At 39.0% G+C, this 20,299-nt stretch overlaps 2 protein-coding genes across 11 annotated transcripts in view; one reads left to right on the top strand and one right to left on the bottom strand.

Moving 5' to 3' along the window:
* Window positions 1-4,669: 4,669 nt before the first annotated feature.
* LOC139458975 (serine-rich adhesin for platelets-like) lies at window positions 4,670-11,354 on the bottom strand. Its single transcript, XM_071240413.1, has 2 exons — window positions 10,736-11,354; window positions 4,670-9,760 (listed from the first exon to the last, which is right to left on the bottom strand). The coding sequence occupies exons 1-2, from the start codon at window positions 10,989-10,991 to the stop codon at window positions 7,323-7,325; spliced, it is 2,694 nt and encodes an 897-aa protein (XP_071096514.1). The 5' UTR covers window positions 10,992-11,354; the 3' UTR covers window positions 4,670-7,322.
* Window positions 11,355-12,120: 766 nt separating this feature from the next.
* The window catches only part of LOC139459664 (spectrin alpha chain-like), a 72,652-nt gene continuing 64,473 nt past the window's right edge, over window positions 12,121-20,299 (top strand). For 8 of the 10 annotated variants that reach the window (XM_071241282.1, XM_071241281.1, XM_071241280.1 and 5 more), the window contains exon 1: window positions 12,122-12,376. The gene's annotated coding sequence lies outside the window, so the exon portion shown is untranslated. Of the gene's footprint in view, window positions 12,377-20,299 lie in introns of all 10 variants that reach the window. The other 2 variants (XM_071241273.1, XM_071241271.1) reach the window with 1 other exon arrangement.

The following is a 20,299-nucleotide window of genomic DNA, read 5'->3' as shown; positions in this document are numbered from 1 at the left end:
AAGATAATTGACTTTGAAGAAACGTCTACTGATGCGGAATTTGCGGAAAACTATATTACCATGGTTTCAAAAGAACGCACACTTCCAAACAGGACTCGACAAAGAGAAATGACTATTTCGGATGTTTCCATCCGAATCTGTTGTTCTATGTACGACAGTTGACCCGAAACTGGGCTTCAAACAATGAAGTCCCACATCTTAAGCTCGTAATCGAGTCTGGACCAGACAATCCAGTGATTGACATCATATGCATCGATCCATGACATTGGGTGACAATGACATGCATCAGCGAGGCAGACCACCCGATCCCGTTAGTCGTCTCTTACGGCATGCATGGGTTCCCGAAGACCTATTCTACCTCGGATCTTCACGGGTATCAAATAAATATAAGCATCCAGATGTTATCTGTGTCCAGGAGACATTCCCGTGGCCAGAGAGTGATTTCTATATCAAGGGATACGCTAGTTTCCGACAGGATAGAGTAATAAACAATCCAAATGTCGCAAATCCTCGTTTTTTGTAAAATCTGATTTGTGCTTCAGAGAGCACGAGTTGCCAAAAACGCTTTTGAAGCCAATCCAGTTAAGATTTACTTTGATGAAACTAATCAATGACAGATTGTTTAACGCCGCACTCAGCAATATTCCAGCTATATGACGGTGGTCTGTTAATAATCAAGTCTTAACCAGACAGTCCAGTGATTGAAATCATGAGCATCGGTCCACGCAATTGGGATACGATGACATGTATCAACCAAGTCAGCGAGACTGACCACCCGGTCCCGTTAGACGCCTCTTACGACAAGCATAGTCGCCTTTTACGGCAAGAATGGGTTGCCGAAGACCTATTCTACCCCTGGATCTTCACGGGTCCAATGACAGTACACCACTGGAAAGCCTAATGTAAACGATTATATCAAATTAACAGCGGATGATCAATGGCAATGTTTCATGGGGAAGCAATTAAACAGACTACAACGGAACAGTTACTGAAAACCGTTTGGATGAATCTGACCTGGAGATTATTAAGTGATGGTAAAATGACCCGAATGGATCTGGGGAGATGGATGTTTTCTACCTTGGACCTTTCAATGATATCCTCCTCATAAGCATCTAAATGTAACTGGGATGTGTTCCAACTCGATTCTCTTGGTAGTGAGCACTTTCCAGTATTCACAGAGGTCTTCTTGAGTACATGTTCCAGCATGGAAATTTAAAAATACAAACTGGTCCAATAAACTTATGAACGATGCTGATGTTTCAAATGATAACATAACTTAAAACATTATTGAAATATCCCGGGCAACTATTGGAACATCGTCAGGGGGCAGTTTTCATTCATCCCCAAAGTGTGGTGGAACCATGAATGTGAAAAGGCAAAACAAGCAAGGGAATAAGCCTATAGTAGGGTTTGTCATGCTTCTCTACCTTGTGATCTGGCTGGTTTTACGCCGCTTTTAGCAACATTCCAGCAATATCACGGCAGGGGACACCGGAAATGGGCTTCACACCCATGTGAAACGAACCCGGGACTTCGGTGTGACGAACGAACACTTTAATCACTAGGCTACCCTACGCCCCTGTTGAGACAAAAACGTGCCGAGTTTAAACGTATTGGTCGTGGGGCAAATCGCTGTAGTTGGCGTAACTATATTGCAAGTATTAAAAGATTTAATCCTTTATCTTTTATTTGGTCCAGAATTAAAAGTATCAGCCGGACTCTGATATCCGGTGCCCTATACCTATTGATTGGTTGGTTGGTTGTTTAACGCCGCACTCAACAATATTCAAGCTATATGGCGGCGGTCTGTAAATAATAGAGTTTGGACAAGACAATCCAGTGAATAATATCATGAGCATCGATCCACGCAATTGGGATCGATGACATGCTTCAACCAAGTCAGCGAGCCTGACCACCCGATCCCGTTAGTCGCCTCTTACGACAAGCATAGTCGCCTCTTACGACAAGCATGGGTTGCTGAAAACCTATTCTACCCCGGATCTTCACGGGTCCTATATCTGTTGAGGGCAGTATAGTGACCAAGGTTCTTTACACTAGCTGAACAATTTAAAACAGTTAGTAGCCCTGATAACTTCCCGGGGGGATTTCAGAGAAGTCATAGAATTTTATGAAACCGCATTTTTACCCGACATTTCTGCCACCATGTTGGACTGTAGCTCTGATTTAAACACCCTTTCTCATACGATGAACAGAAAGGTGCCGTATCGAACACAAACCTCTCCGGGCTGATGATTGATGTTGTGAGATGTTTACAAACGCGCCAGGTTCTGCACTTATCCCTGATCTGCTGGAGTTCTGGGACTATGCCTAAAGCCAGAACACATGCCATCATTGTCCGAGTACCAAAACCAGGGAAGAATCCAGCAATGCCTGCTTCATATAGACCAATTTCCGTAACTTCCAGTCCATGCACAATCATGGAAAGATAAGTCACATATCGATGAAATTATTTTCTTAAGGAGAATTGTCTTCTTTCACGAATAGTTGGGCTTTAGAAAGGGGCGTTAATGTACGGATCATCATGTACGGCTCAAGGCAGAAGCACAGAAGGATTTATGCAATCAAGAGTACACATGGGTCTTCCTTGATATTGAGAAGGCACATGATTAGATCTGGACACAAGGACTTCTTTTTCAAACTACAGAAGTTGGGGATGAAAGGCAACATGTTCAGATGGATTCACTCGTTTCTTTCTGAAAGGTCTATTCAAATTCGCATTGGACAAAACTTTTCTGATATACATTTTATTGGAAATGGTACCCTACATATGCAATGTCATTTTCAATATTATGATAAATGACTTCTTCACAGACTTTCCATTAAATATGTATACAGCACAGTTTGCTGAAGAGGGCTCATTTTGGAGTCGCTTTTGGAAATTTCAAATTATACTCTGAACCAATTCAGAAATGCTTAGACGTCATCATACTGTGGTGTTCTAAGTGTGTGAGTGTGTGTGTGTGTATGTGTGTTGGGTGTGTGGTGTGTGTGTGTGTGTGTGTGTGTGTGTGTTGGGGGTGTTATGGTTTCTAAGTGCAAATCTGTTGCAATAGTGATGACCAGACATAAACTTATAGCTCAAATATAGAGCCAAGTCTTGGTGACCACAAAAAAAAGAATATTTCGTGAGTTTAAATTTCTAAGGTGGGTTAACGAAAATGATCATGAGGCTGTTAAAGCAACTGAATCTGGTATCAGTGGTTCACAAAGTGACATGGTTTATGAAATATCAAAATTGAGTGAAGTACATTACGTGTGATATTGTGTTGATTCCAGCCCATGTTGGGCTGCATGGAAATAGGACAGCAGAACCACTTGCAAAATCTGGCTTGCAATGACCTGAGGTCACAATATCCGAATTCAGACCCCAACCAAAACATTTCGACTTTATTTTACCACAAGCATGTAACAGTTGTGAGATACTGGGACAACTGGTCACATATGAATCCAATTTGACCTTCTGTAAAACAAATAGGACAATTCGTCCAGGAAAGAAACGTGAGGAAGTCATAATTACAAAACTTTGTCTGGGAAACTCTGGGTTAAATGCTTACCGCGTTGTCATTGATAAAGAGGTACGTCTCCCCTGCATGTACACACTGTTGCGAAAATACTTCCGAGACAGTGAAGCATTATTTACTTTAATGCCCAGGCCACGGGCCCGTGAAGATCCGGCTGGTTGGATGGTTTGTTTGTTTGTTGTCTTACGCCGCACCCAGCAATATTCCAGCTATATGACGGCGGTCTGTAAATAACCGAGTCTGGACCAGACAATCCAGTGATTAACATCTTACGACAAGCATGGGTTATGAATCAATGGATTGTCTGGTCAAGACTCGATTATTTACAGACTGCCGTCATATAGCTGGAATATTGCAGAGTGCGGCGTAAAACAACAAATAAATCAAACAACCCATGCCACAATTATTTCAGATTAAATATAAGAAATTTAGTACTTAACAGAGACAACTCATTTTCTCTTATGAAACTTTATGGCCACAACATATTTAAGGTTCTATTCAGCCGGCAATATTAGACTTCGTTACTACCTCAGGAATATTTGACATATTGTAGAAATTAAATGCAAACAGACATTGTGTATATTGACTTTTTAACCATTTTTACACTTTTCCTTTTTTGTCTGATCTGGGTTTTTTATGGATTGAGTTCTAACTTTTCAGAAATGAAAAAGTGATTACTTGCTGTTTCAGTCGGTCTTCAGCAACCAATGCTTGCCGTGAAGGGCGACTGTGCTTGTCGTATAAGGTGTATAAGGCGACTAACGGGATCGGGTGGTCAGACTCGCTGACTTGGTTGATGCACATCATCAATCCCGATTGCATGCATTGATATCAGCTCAAGATATTAATCACTGGATTGTCTGGTCCAGACTCGATTATTCTACAGACCGCTGTCATATAGATGGAATATTGCTGAGTGCGGTGTTTAACAACAAACCAACCAACAAACCAACCAATAGATGGCTGGCATAATGCCGACTGTGGCAATAAACAAAAACAACAACATATGAAAATAACTGGAACAATTTATTTTTGTTTGTGTGTGTGAAGACAATTTCTGGTGTCCCCTGCCATGATACTGCTGGAATAAAGCTAAAAGTGGCGTTAAATAATACTCACTCACTATTTCTGTTTAAAGTTATATTAAATGCACCTGTATTCTACTGTTATGAGCAATTCATTCACAAAAGTTAAACATTTCACACAGAGTTATAAAATACAGCACATATTTCAAAAACAATTTGATTCTTCATGCACTATAGAAACATTCACTAACTCACTTGAGACAACCTTTCTCCAAAAACCCATCTCACTCCCACACCCACCCTCCAGAGAATTCAAATGATTTCTATTAGACCTTCAATGGAAGTATTTCAAGATTCACAATTTCTTCTGGAACAATTAATCACATTCGAAGCTTGAAGTTTGTTGATGCACCCCCTATCCTTGAAGATCTTGAGATTTGTGGAGTGGGTATGGTTTTACGCCACTTTTATTAATATTCCTGCACTATCACAGTGGGGTAACCAGAAATGGGTTTCACATGTGACGAATGATAGCTTTAACCACTAGGCTACCCTGATACCCCTGTGAATATTTACATATACATTTTCCAAAGAACACCAAGAACTGCTTTCTTGTCTTTTGCCCATTTGGGGAATCAAACTTAAGTCTAACAGACAAACACACCATCAACTTAGCTAACCCACAACAAAACTTTTTGTCTGTCTGTTTGTTGTGTAACACCGCACTCAGCAATATTCCAGCTACATGACGGGGTCAGTAAAAAAATCAAGTCTGGACAAGACAATCCAGTGATTGAGCCTCAATCTACGCAGTTGGAATACGATGACATGCATCAACCAAATCAGCGAGCCTGACCACCAGATCCCGTTAGTCGCCTCTTATGACAAGCAAAGTGTCCTTTTATCATGTTTATGGCAAGCATGGGTTGCTAAAGACCTATTCTGACCCAGATCTTCACAGGTCCTTTTTTATGTGTGTTTGCGAACACTACACAACAAACAAACATGGCTATACCACAAATTGACCATGCATCTTATAAACGGCATGATGAAACAACAGCAGATAAAATGTAAATATGTACAGCAGTTATCAAAAATATCATCAGTAAATGTATGTAATAATATAACAACCTACGCATGAGTATATAGGAACATACCTTTAAATAGTAATATCCTGCATCTCTGACCGAGAAAATATATCGTCATTATATACTCACAGACAAAAGAAACCCATGTTGGTTAATATATGAAGAGTTACTCATATACAAGAGATATCAGATTGGTTTGATGCACAAACGAACATACTGGTATGAACATTTCGTTTGTTCAGATTTCAAAATTTTAATTGAGAACTGTGTCAACATATTTTTCAAGCATAGTCTGAAATGGAAGTCTCAAGGTTGAAACGAGTGCCGTAAAGCTCAAGAAAGCTGCTTTCTAATTGGCTGATGTCGACTTCTTGTCAGTTTTTTTAGTGGCCGGTCAAAGTTCGCAAAAGGTCGTTTAGAGCTTAGATCTGATTTTAATGAGATTGGGACAAACGAGGAGACTGGCAGTGTACTGTCACAACAGTCAATAGGAACTACGTCCCTGATTATCCAACGTATCACATCACCATATTTGTCATTGAGCTGTACACAGTGGAAACATCTCTTCTTTACGTATATTTCTCAATGAAGCTATGGTTCGCGTTTCTTTTGGCAGTGAGCATATTGTACAAGTGCAGATAAAAAAAACATTCTTGTAGAACAATTTGACTTACAGGAAAAAGGAAAAACTTCCAAACACACAGTTAAATTGTACAAAGTATACATGTCTGGTATAAATAAAACCATAATATCAGCGGGACATAAAATCTGCCCAGAATATCAGTATAGCAAGACATCTTCACAAGAACATGATTGTCTTGTGCCTCAGTCAAGTTTATAAAATTTATTACCCGTGTTCTAACCAATGTTACACAAGATATCAGACTTGTGCTAGTTTACTAATATCAGTATGAAATATTTTCAGCTGATCTTAAGAGACCTTATGTTGTGTTCAAGATTATGGCAGCTATATAGTGACATGCATGATAAGGTGTGTGAACATGCATGCATGTGTGCTTGTTGGTTTGTTGTTTAACACCTCACTCAGCAATATTCCAGCTATATGACGGCGGTCTGCAATTGGGATCGATGACATGCATCAACCAAGTCAGCAAGCCTGTCTACCCGATCCCACTAGTTGCCTCTTACGACAAGCATAATTGCCTTTTACGGGAAGCATGGGTTGCTGAAGACCTGTTCTGCCCCGGAATCTTTACGGGTCGCATGCTTGCTTGTAGTAGTTCATAACAGGATATCCTCAGATCCTTGTTTGCGGAAGTGAGAACATAGATCGGACTTTAATGAGATTGTGTCGCAAAACTCAGCAACATGATTAAAAATAGAACCAATAGGCAGCTGGCTGTGTATCTCACCTGAATTTGACTGGACTATTTGCATTATTAGGTTTCAAGTCATAATAAGCTATGAAACAACTTTGCTATATAAGTGCAATAATCTTGGACACAACCCTAAACCCCATTTCACCTCTTCTCACCTATGCAAACAACAATAATCATAATAATAGGCCTAGCTGGATAAAACAGCTCACATAAAAAGCCTCATTGAGCCAACACAAGCCATATTGGTTCTGATGAATTAACCAAATACACATAACATTCTAATAATTGCTATCATTCCCATTAATGCCCATTGCACATGCACCCAAATTAATACATTGGCGGTATTGTATTCAACGGGACGCAATGTTCATCGACCCAGTCAAGAAACCGTGGTGTGAATTTCTTCACTATTTTCAGCAATGCAATACAATCATCCTCAGCTGTATGCGCTACTTGTGGAGGGTGACCAAAACATCGTATGTATACATCTTGTAATCGGTAGGACTTTCGGGGGACGCTTTTCATCGCCACACTTCTGCTAGATGAGGTATTAGAACTGACTGCTCCATTCCGTTTAGGTTCAACCACTGAACGATTATGGTTGTCATCTCTGACAGAGTTATTGTTCTTGACGTCCATGGCTCTGACCATAGTGACCTTGACACTGTCACTGCCCACTGAAAAGACCTTATTCCTTGCCTTTTCTTCCTGTTTCTCCATATTCTGAACAGCTTCAAGAAATGCACCATCGGGTAAGCTACCTTGCGAGCTGAGTTCACTTATGGCTTTTTTGTTCTGAACCATATTGTATATGACTGTGGCCTCAGAGTTTAGCCTTGGTTGATCAGAACCCACAATAATTGACTGAGATCTGTGTTCATCTGCATCAGAATCTTCTCTTGATGGATGGGATAGGACAGATTCTTGGCTATTTGTCAGAACCTGAGTGTTCTGGGTATCAGAATCAATGAGAACTGCATCATTGTACGGTGTGCCGGAACTACTGGGTCCTGTCGACTGGTTCTGTGTATCAGAACTGCTCAAGGATCCTATAATAGGGTTCTGTGTTTCAGAACTGCTCAAGGATCCTATAATAAGATTCTGTGTTTCAGAACTGCTCAAGGATCCTATACTAGGGTTCTGTGTTTCAGAACTGCTCAAGGGTCCTATAGTAGGGTCCTGTGTTTCATAACTACTCAATGATCCCATACTAGGGTTCTGTGTATCAGAACTGCTCAAGGCTCCTATATTAGGGTCCTGTGTTTCAGAACTGCTCAAGGATCCCATACTAGGGTTCTGTGTATCAGAACTGCTCAAGGATCCTATATTAGGGTCCTGTGTTTCATAACTGTTCAAGGCTCCTGTATTAGGATTCTGTGTTACACAACTGCTCAAGGATCCCATACTAGGGTTCTGTGTATCAGAACTGCTCAAGGATCCTATACTAGGGTCCTGTGTTTCAGAACTGCTTAAGGATCCTGCATCAGTGTCCTGTGTACCAGAACTTCTCAAAGGTGCTGCATGACATCTATAAGGCGCTAGCCTACAAGAACTGCTCACAGAGCCTCTGTTCTGAGTCTGAGAGCTTGACACAAGTCCAGTCTCAGTCCCAAAGCTGATCCTAGGTCCTGTATATCTGATGTCAGAGCTACTAGTAGGGCATATACAAGATTTCTTCGTGTCACAACCGTTACGATCCTGACAGGCTTCCCTATCTGAAGCACCAACAACTGTAGAGATTTCATGATCCAATCGCCTTTTTATTGGTAATCTAGTTGCTTGAGGATGGACAGAGTCATTATTCTTCAGGGATTTATGGTCCAGGCCATTGTCTGCCTCCATCTGTGTTACAGCCATCAGTAAGTCCTCATCCATAAAACTTCCTTGGGAGTCCAGCTGTGTTTTTGTGGCAGACTCACAAGAAGCAGTTGGGGTGTTAGACAAACCTGTGCGAACTTCACAAGTTGACGAGGTGTTTAGTTGAGAGGGGCGAGGATGCTGACTGGCCTCAGAACCCGTTCTTCTACCCCTGTTGTGAATCTGTGGCTTGGTTGTGTTACGAGACATGGTGGTGGACTGCACAGAGTTTGGGTTGTTCACTGTCTCAGATGCCACTTTGTCAGACCTGGATAGAGTGACACAAGTGTCTTGGGACCGATTTGAACATGGCGAAAGAACATTTACCAAGTCTTTTGCTACTTCGGGTGTCACCTTACATACAGAATCAGTGTGAATTGACGATTTGAAATTTTCTCGAAATGAAGATGCATCTACTTCATTTGTTTTTGAAAGGCTGACTGCTTTTTCCAGACTCTTCCTGCCTCCTGTCACACTTCCATTAGCTTCCTCCTTATACAATTGTCGGGCAGCCTTTTCACGCTTGATATTTTCAAAAAGTGACTGGGTCTTACTGAAATCCTTTTTGGGCTTCTTTGGAATATCTGACTGATCATCTGAGTTTTGTCTTTTACCAGGCGTAACCTCGGCGATTTCCCAGGTTTGAGCTCTGACCTCAGCTGGTGACCTTGGTGTGTCAGGTGGATCTATTTCCCTGAAGGCTAATAATGAATCTGCACATAATATGTCATGGGGCAAGGTTTCATCTACCTTCTCTAGCTGTGCAGCTAGCAAGGGGAAGTCGAACTTGTCGCCATTGTGGGCAATCAAACATGTCGGCTGTGCTTGGGTTTGCAGAAATCCTCTAATCACTGCTACAATTTCACTGTTGAATGGCTGTTGTCTGTCAAGTGCATCATTGAACAACCCTGTAAAAATAACCATTAAGATTTATGTCAATTATATCTTATAGTCACATCAACAACTTTTTTCAAATGAATACATTAGACCACTTTCAATGCCACATAGAAAGTGGTCTAATGTAACAAATGTTATATTTGGGATATCACTTTCTTAGTAAAGTACAAATTACAGTACTGTCTGGGGTTGAGTCCCATCCTTGATTCGAACCCAGACTCTCAGAGTGAGGCACCGCCAGCACAAAAAGTCAGCGATCTAACCCACCTAGGCTTCCACAAAATAAAAATTCCAACAACTGGTAGTCTAGCTCATGAACTTTGTGTACCTTCTGACTAGTGTAAATTGACATGGCTCCTCTCATGGCTAAAAGCTATGAATTCACAATGCCATTTAGAAAGTGGTCTAATGTAACAAATGTTATATTTGGAATAACACTTTCTTAGCAAAGTACAAATGTCAGTATACTTTTTTGGGTTCAGTCCCATCTTGGATTCGAACCCACTCTCTCAGAGTGAGGCACCTAATCGCCAGCACACAAAACGCTAGAATTTGTACTTGACTAAGAAAGTTCGGCCATGGGAGCCATGTCAATTTACACTCGTCAGATGGGTACACAAAGTTCATGAGCTAGACTACTAGTCGGACTTTCATTTTGTGGAAGCCTTGATGGATGAGAGGGTTAGATCTTTGTGTGCGATCGATTACGTGCCTCACTCTGAGAGTTTGGGTTCGAATCCCGGAGGGGACTCAGACCCCAAAAGTACTAGAATTTGTACTTTACTAAGAAAGTATCCTAAATATAACATTTGTTATATCATATATACTCCCGACAACAGTTGTACTTTTCCAGCAGAGGTCATGACGCGAACAGAAATTATGTGGGAAGAGCTCCAGGTCAAATATCCTAACTGACTGAAGATACGATCAATTGACGATACAATGGATAATCAAGAATGATCCTGAATCTGGATTCAAAACATCACCTGTTAACATGCTTGAACCAGGAGAGACTTGTTTTTGTGGGTTAAGGCACAGCTGCAGCTTGTTGACAATCCGGGGTACTGTCACTCCATCTTCAAACATGTCATCTCGGTGCACACCAAGGAGGCACAGCTCGGTAATCTTCGGATTGCCGTACGGCCCAGGTAGACCAGTCGTCTCCGTGTCAAATATGACGTAACTTTGGGGTTTGGATTTCATTTCACATGTAGCTTCTGCATCAGGCTTGTTAGATTCCATTATTTTTCTGTAATAAATTCCAACTTTGGATTACGTTCTGTGACTGTGACTGTGAAGACGAACAGCTGGGCAGATGATCTCTGAAATCAGCTGTGAATGTCGAGTGTGATACGCTGTGCCGTTGAATTTCTCGTGGCGAAACTTCCTCTTCTCATCCATTTGAGGAAATGCATTTCATAATTTACAATATTCATTCCTTATTGAAAATATGTGCGTCCTTTTAATATAGGGACGAACGTGTTATGACACGCCATACCCGGAAATAAACAACCCCACGTTTCGTGCTATATTTGGAAGGTATTTCTGAATGTTTTGAGCTCCTCGCAGCGATCGCTGCGCTTCTTCATACATTTCATCGATAGAGACTGTTCAACATGCACGCGTTGATATGAAGCTTGTGTTGGCTTTTGACCATGGACTATTTTCAACATGACTATCTATATATTCGTAAGAACTCAAATAGACATGAAAGGACATTTGAACAAAATGGCCAACAAAATTAACGCATAGGAATAGTTTTCGTAATTTCGTATGTAATTAGATAAAAAACATTATGTGTATTAATAATATCAACATATCATCCACATACATATGGGCTTTTAGTAAAATGCATTTTGGTAAAAATGAACGAATTTAACAGTTTAATTTTGTTGGGTATTGATGATGAAATGGTGAAATCTTATCAACGTAAAAACATGGATTTAAATACCCTAAGGCCCAATTTAAGTAACCGATGTCTTGAAACATTTGCGCGTTGTGTCCTACAGTCGCATGAGATGCAAAATGCGGTATCAACTTCACCGCATTAAACGATATCTATAATACATGTATTACATTTTGCTGAAGGTAAATTCAATCTTATCTGTGGAAAACTACTTACATAGTCTGGTTTTTACCATGGAAGATTTGTCTCTCGTTAACAAAACACGTTTTAATGAAATAGCAATTGTTTCGATGTAAGCTTTCTAATATTTTGTAAAAATAGGTACCAACTGAAGAAAGTATAATATATTTGCAAGAAAACATAGACGTTGTAATCTAAGTAATGTAATGGGTTTTACGGAAAATACGTTCTATTGCGGCAGGTGCTTGCTTCCGGTCACGTGATAGCTATTCCGTTATACTGGTTTTCTCCCTTGGTGTAGTGTATTCAATTCTTGTTCTTAAGTTAATAGCTCGGCACCTGTACATCCCACTGTGTTTTATATCTACAATAGCTCTTAGTTGAGGTTGAAAAGGGAACAGTCTGTGAAAGGCAAACTTTATTCATACGCACCAGTGTTATTAATTGAGCTTACCGCGGTTTTCCAACGATCGAACTGAATCCCCTGAAGGTCGTATGTTGTCGGAGCCATCCCAGTAAAGTAATAGCGGTATTTTAACAGGTAAGATTGCTATCACATAATATGAAAGTAACATATTTGAGATAAATATATTTGAAATCGTTTAGAGGCTTTCGTGCTTTGATCACGTTTAACATTATACCTTTAATCACACAGATATGTTCGGTATGCAGCACACCCAACTGTAGATTGGCTTGACCTGGTTTAGCCGGTTTACAGGAAGCTTTAAGACGCGCATTTCACATCATTTTGTGACAGTATCTTGAAGTTTAACAGTTTTTGTTCATTATGCATTATGAAGCCACCTTTATGAAACACTTTCAGGCAAAATGAATGTCTCTGATTCACGCTTTGACTCAATGTATCTGATGCATAGAATTATGGCATCTGATGAGTAATTTAGTACTGTCAGAGGCCTGTTTAGGGTTTTGAAATGTTCGCAAATCATCAACACCTGTCACTCATAAGAGTTTTCATTTCAAGCTGTAGTAATTTCAAGATATATAGAAGTATCATGTAATTGTATGTAGACTGCTGTTTGATATTTAATGGTATAATAAGCTGCAGAGAGATACCAACCCACTCTAATAACAGTACTGTTTGAGAAATGTCAGTATGATTCATTCAGAATCAGTAGTGTACAAACTGCTAACCAAATGGCATAGCTTGCATTCTTGCTTTTTTATCACCAACTTTATATCAGTTGTATAATATATTACTGATCAATGTATCCTGTATACTTTAGCTCACAAGAGTATGATTCATTGCCAGCTGCTGCATCTAATGTATTGACTGTAATTTCTTTTGATAGAACAGGGTTAGAAATTGTCACTAGTCCTATAGTCCTTGCCAAACTGCCCAATGGTAAAAGTATCATAAGGACTAGTAGAAAATTGTCATTTCTAAGGGTTTTGCTATACATAATCATTATAAGGACAAGTGGATGAAAACTGTTAGTTTCAAACGCTGTAGAATGTTATGTATGCAGTGTTGCAAGCTTAAGGGGGAATATACTCAATTTATCACATATGCCCAGTCCCAATCTAGGGCAATATGGTTCATTTGTAAAGACTGAGACATTGCTTTCCTGAGACAACCTTTTTTTCATATTTGTGAAAGTGACATGTTTCTCACGTGACATAATATACTGTGGTGTTGTGTTGAAAGATTGGTGTCTTTTGATGGCAATGTTTTGTTATGTATTTTTATTTGATTGTGTATTATCATGATTTAGGAAAACTAAATTAAACAAAACATTTCCGAGCCAAAACAGTCATAACATAGCTAGTGCCAATATGCTTCCCTGTCAACTCTTTAAACATTTTCTGTATGTAACAGTTTCTTAGTACATAGAGCACACCTGTCCATTTCAAGCCAAATTAGATCATACCGTTTGGTGTCATGACTGTTGGGCTATGTTTACTCATTATTTCATGTTTACAGCTATGTCAGGGCACTCAATGATCAGCTCAGAGATATAACTGTGTACAGAGGCTAACCTTGGCCTACATGAACAAACAATAATATTTGGAAACTACATTCAGACAAGTAAATTTTAACCATGATAAAAAGGGTTCTTAGGCCTTAAATTAGCGACTCAAATTTTGAATTATGTGTCAAGAAAAGTCGCAATTTTAAAGAAATAATAATGCATGCCTTACTGAGCAGAAATGTGACAGATTGTGAATGGTGTGCATGTTGCAACACTCTTGAAAATTACATTCGTAAAACGGTTTGAGTAAAATTAAATACAGCTCATCTTTGGATACATGATCTAGTTTGCATTTGTGCAGCACATCAGATGTGTAGTTTTGGTAATTGCGGTTATGAATCGTTATTTTCAATCTGGAAATAACAACACACTAAAGAGGAATTTACAACATGTACAATATTTCTTCTGGGAATTCCTGGGAAATACCAAATGCATATTACCTGATTACATAACAGGCTAATGATCAAACCTCTAGTTTGCCTGCCCCTGGTCTTATCATTCTGAGTTATATCATAGCCTGCAGGCAGCCTTACATCATTGAACAGTGGCTGACATCCAAAATCAGTCCAAGCTGCTAGGCTGCCTCTCACTGCAGTGGGTCTTCGTGACCTTTAGCTTTCAGTCGTGCATCAGCAGCCCCAGGATATAGTCTACAGGAAGGTAGTGGCTATCATTTTGTAAATTACTGCTTTGAACTTTTCATCTAATTTACTTTGAAGGTTCAGCATTTATGTGATGGATTGTGTACCGTAAATGTTGCATTTGAACACGTTATGTATGTAACAGATAATATGCAGTATTTGAAATTAGGATTAAAAATCAAGGTCTCTGTCACTTCCCTAATGTGAAAAGCTTTTATTTAGGGGTCCATTGATTTTAATACTATGGTAGGTAGCTAACCTAAAGTTCCAAGAGCTGTCTTAACTGGTATAAGTGCAGTGTGATCATACCACTGATAAAGTCGTGTAGTAATGTTTATGATTTGATGTTGAAAGTATGGCACTTAACCGATGTGCATAGAATGGAGGGGTGGGTGGTAGTCCCTTTTGGGCTTCACTATATAGAGCTTTTCACTGACCAGTTTTTGGGAGTAGACCAAAGGAGTGGCAGGTAGAGAAATTTGCTGCCTTGTTGTACTGGTTCACTTGGTTGTCTACGACCTCTAATTTCTAAAATTATAAACATTGCCTTGAAAGTAAATTTAGACTGCTTGACCACTGTCTGATTCCATCCTGCTTGTATTATTTATTTTCAAGCACCCAGTTATGTATAATTAGTAGTGATAGTGGCGGACTCCTTCATAATGGACTCAGAGAAGGTCTGTTTATTCCAATCAATATTCTTTGCAGTCTTGCAGACAATTTTAACTTTTTGCTGACTCAGTAATTTTGCTAGAAACATTTTGAATTGGATGAACATATCGACTTTTGATAGGACTTTCTTGGTCGGTGTTTTAATTTAAAGAGGTTCTTGGGGTCATTTCTGCTATGGTATGTGCATCTTCACACCTAAATGCCCCACCCCCACCCAGCATTAGGGGTATGAGAAAGACCCCTTGATTTTCATGCTTAATTTCGGACAGTGTGCACCATTACCAAATTTTTAAAAATGTAATCTTCAGGATATTTTGGTTTACAGTTTACAGTTATCACTGAATCAGTTTCTTAGAAAATAAGCTGATCTGAAACCCTGTGATTTGAGCTATCTATCTTGTGCTACACTCACATATTGGATGTTGTGAACCAGGTGAGGAATGTTTGGCTGTGTGTTCCCCTGGCTGGGAGTACATAAGCTATGTAGACAAGATAGTATGGCATTCCTCCTGGGAGTCTTACTTTGAGCCCATCCAGCTGCCTGCTCCTTGCACCAGTCTCAGGTTACACATCTCACTGAGACAATGGCCCACTGTGGCCAGTGCTAATGGTGGTTCATTCATGGTGGTCAACTGAGTCAACAGCTGTACTAGGCTACAGTCTGCAAATTTAGCCACTAGTCTGAAGCCTGCATCTATCAACATTCTGTTCTAAACTGAGCTAATTCTTCTCCCTTTGGCATGTAAAATAACATAAGAATCTTTGAACAATGATGTTGAGAGCCAAATGCAGGTTCGTACAAGTAGACTCAAAAGTGTTTGGCATAATAAATACATCCCTTCACAGTTGCCATAAGCCATAGATTTACCTCCCTTACTATGCTCTTGTAAGCAGTGAATATACCCGAATCAGTAACAAATTTGAGGTAAAGTTCTACTTTGTATCACAAATATCATGCGAATAGGTCAAATGTGAAATGATTTTAATCAGTAGTAAATGGTGTGTGGGTGTGTGTTGGGGGTAGTTTACTGGAGCTTGGGGGGAGAAAAAACTTGAATAGGCTGTGGAATTATGTTATTATGTGACTAACATTCTGTATGATTAGCCACTGATCTCAAAGGCTGTTACTGGTACTCAAGTAAAAGCATATTCTTTCAGCATGTTCAGTCTATTTGTTACTGTCCAGTACACTTAGCTTGTAACAGGCAATATTTAAACATGGTAAAGAGTTATGGTGTAAAATATTTTAATAAAATCCCCGTAAAGATGCAGAACTCTGAAGGACAAGTTGTGTTGACACCAGTTGTGAATTTATATTTCTATTATTTAGATAATGACTTTCAACAATATTCACCTTCTCCAAGCAGTCTCTGCTGAATTCATCAACCAAAAATAACAATTCCATTGTTATAACCTATATTTGATAAATTCTGCAGCTAATTTAACGGGGCAGTTTGAAGGAATTCTCTTCAGGGCTGTAAACATGATGATGATGATGATGATGAGTCTGCTGGTAGTATTTCTGACTGTTTTCAACATGTCCAAATTTAAATGAGTCTCAGCAAATGACACCATTTTGTTCCCATTAGCAAGGTGGCCGCCCTGAAATACAAAACCATGATATCATGAATCACAGGGTGAGACTTGTTTTGCTGGACCAGTATCCTGCCCCACCCATTGGCTTTGCTGATCTCCACCGCCTCATTGAAGGGTTCCTGCTTCATTGGTACTGCTTCCCCAACAACTGGAGTTAGCATCTTCTTTCTGTCTATATATTCCCTGTTGTGTTACTTCATCTGATGAAAAGTGAGAGAGAATAGGTATAGCAAGGTTAAATATTTAGATATGGGCCATTAGATTCAAATAGTATAGGAGATGTCTCAAGGACCCCAGAACCCCCTTAATTTCGATTACAGAATATTATTTATTTTTGTTGTTGGAGATAAATGCAAAATATCCTTCCTTCTTAATTATCTTTATCATCTTATTGACTGTTCTCTCTCAGCTAGAAGAGGTAAAATCTCAATACAGGGGTAGCAACTAACAGTTATAGTCCTTACAATGATAACATATAGAAAAACCCTTAAAACTGGGAAAATTCTACTAGTCCCTATGATACCATAACTATTGGACAGATTGACAAGGACTATAGGACTAGTACCAATTTCTAACACTGCAATACTCAATAATCACAATATTGCTTTGTTAGTAAATTGTAAATTATCTTTACAGGTATGTACATGATGTAATTGCATTGTTCTGGGTAATTTTCGACTTACTTATCCTAAAATTCTTAACATCAACTACCATTGTATGTATTTGTGCTAACGCAGCAGTGTGAAAATACCTGTTTATATTACATTCACTCCACCTGGTAGCTTGAGGCTGCTGTATGGTTATGTTCTAGGGCTTTGCATGCTCAGGTGAATTCATTGTGGATGAACTGGTCCTGTTTGCTGTACCTCCTCGCTATAAGGCAGACATTCCCTCAGTATAAGGCAGACATTCCATCAGTGTACTATAAGCATGATAAGGTAGAGGGTGTAGCCTTATTCAGGGATGGAGGTATGTGTGCACTTCACTTATTCCAAGCTGGTTTGTTTTATTTGCTTAACTTGTGTTTTGAGATAATTTTGTAGCAGGTGGCACTGTGTGTCTTCCCCTTGTTGAATATAATTGTTTATTCATAATTTCATTAATAGTGTAAATTGATTTTCAAGTTTTACCATTCTTAACAATTCTGGTCCAGTTGTTCCATCGTGGAATTATTTTTGCCATCATTTAACCAATATGCAATGTAATGATTTTAGTTCATGTAAATTTTTTATTACTAATGCTGTCACAAAGCCTAGCGTTATATTGAGGTGCCGCAGCAGGAGAAGGTTATTGTTGCACCTGTTGACAGAGTGAATCATCAGAGCTAGTCTGGGTCAGCCTCGGCTTGTCAATGTCATACCAGCACTCCTAGTGAACGAATGTATTGATTATCATAAAATACCCATTCACAATGTCACGGTGCAGCTATGAGATAACCTGAGCTTTCTATAGTGCGAAGGCATTTTGAGATTCACTCTTTCGTTTATTATCCCCCGCCCAACAAAGTTGGCGGGGGATATAGAAATGGGCTCCGTACGTCACGTTTCATTTCCGGAGCATAACTCAGAAACCGTTCAATATTTTTTATGAAACTTTGCAGGTCTGTCAAGTGTTGAAAAGTCCATATTGACAAGATATCATTCGATACGATCGGAGACCCGGCCTCTGATATGGTACACACTTCAGATGGAAATAAGACGGCCATATTGACGAAAGCACTGGAACATAATTATTATAATATATTTTTTGCCAACAAACTGTAATACCATTTACAACAGGTGCTATTTCATGTCATCACTCTAAATATATACATTGTCGAAATTTGTCAAAACTGCAGATTGTTGTCTCCTGCATGCCAACGAAATGAATAGCTGATGGTGGTATACATGCCTCCTAAACGATCTATAATTGTCCTCGCGAATAATTCCCCATCAAGTTGGCAATGAACATAAATACATAAATATTAGTGTAATTTCTCCTAAAGTAGACAAAGAACAGAAATATAAGTCAAATGTAATTTTTTGTTAATACTAATGCTAATATTTTTAAATACATGTATTCTCAGTGGAATAATTAATGTTTGAAAATTGGATATCCGAGGATATATCTATACATGTATAATCTGGTAAAATTACTTGCAATATTATTTGAGTCACAAGTACCAAAAATCAAATACAGTTTCCCCACTGTGTGAAGATGAAATAGCTCTAAAAATTAGCAAAATCTCATCACATGCCCCAAAATCTCTTTGCTTTTGGACCACGGGAGATTTTCTCTCATAGGTAAAAATTTCCAGGATAATCCCTGAAGTATAAGTCTTAGTATATGGACTAGTACAAGCTGCTGTTAATTTACCAGTTAGGGGCTTCGGACAAGTGAATAAGATCACAGACTGTTCTTTTATGGTTACCATGGTAATGAAAGTTGACATATACATATTTACTTAAATTTAATGCTTGATGCCAAGCGCAGTAGTGTTTACAAGTCCGACTAGTCAGTGGAGTGTTGTCTGTTAAATTATAATATATGTCAAAGTGGTGTGTAAGAAAATGTATAAAAAGATTTTTTGTTGAGATGGGTTAAATATGTGCTCAGTTCAGAATGTCCATTTTACATGAAATTGAAATGTATGACGCTTTCTGTTACATATTGCCTTAGTTTTATTTTATGATTTTAACGGATGGTACGTGTGGCAGATTTGACACTAAGCATGTAAGACTGGACTGAACCAAGGGTTTTTCTTTGATCGTTGTTTTGAAACAACCGCTTGATGGGTGTGATATTCTAGACTGAATTAGTTTTAATTTCATTAAATTTAGGCAAATGAAATTTAATTTGTGGCCAACTGACAGGTAAATGCATTCTTACCTGGCGCAGTAAACTGTAACTTAGCCTGATGAGAATGTTTTAGCACCTGGTATTTTCAGAATTTCTGATGGTACCATGCTTCAAAATATTAAACTTGATAATGCCACTGACCACTGCTGACAGATGTTTTCCAAGATGTCTTGAAGAAATTCAACAAATTTCTTTATTCAAAGGAATGGCCTAGAAATCATGAAACCGCAGTAAAGGTCATGGTCACGAGCCTGAAGCCCTAGTCTTGTAAACTTATGTTGTCTAGTTCTCCGGCTAATTATAGTCAAGCCAATATAGATGACACTACTGAAAATGATGCTTGGAGGCAAGTTCAGGTTATTAGTCTAAAGTTTTTGGCACCGACTGTGGTCTTTACATGCTCATGGAAGATGTATGTATTCTTAAACCAAATGACGTATGGTCTGGGTAAAGGTTAAATATTGATGTCTAAGGCACAGTGAAAACCCTTCTTCATGGACATTAAAGCAAATATTTTATGTATTTCATTTTTCAAGCGCCACCTACTGATTTTCCTGTTCATATAATTGTAAGGAATTGTAACAATGCATTTTGATGTTTGCTGTTAGAATATTTGCATGTTGATTCTTCCAAATATCTTCAAACAGAATATTGATACATCATTAGCACTAGGTCTGTGGGTGTTTATCTCATTTCTGTCCACTCAGCATACCAAGCTAAGTCTTT

Source organism: Haliotis cracherodii, unplaced genomic scaffold (genome assembly GCF_022045235.1).
Source record: "Haliotis cracherodii isolate W230 unplaced genomic scaffold, xgHalCrac1.p SCAF_13, whole genome shotgun sequence".
NCBI lineage: Eukaryota > Metazoa > Mollusca > Gastropoda > Lepetellida > Haliotidae > Haliotis > Haliotis cracherodii.
The sequence above is the reverse complement of the archived record's forward strand: the minus strand, read 5'-3'. Positions and strand labels throughout refer to the sequence as shown.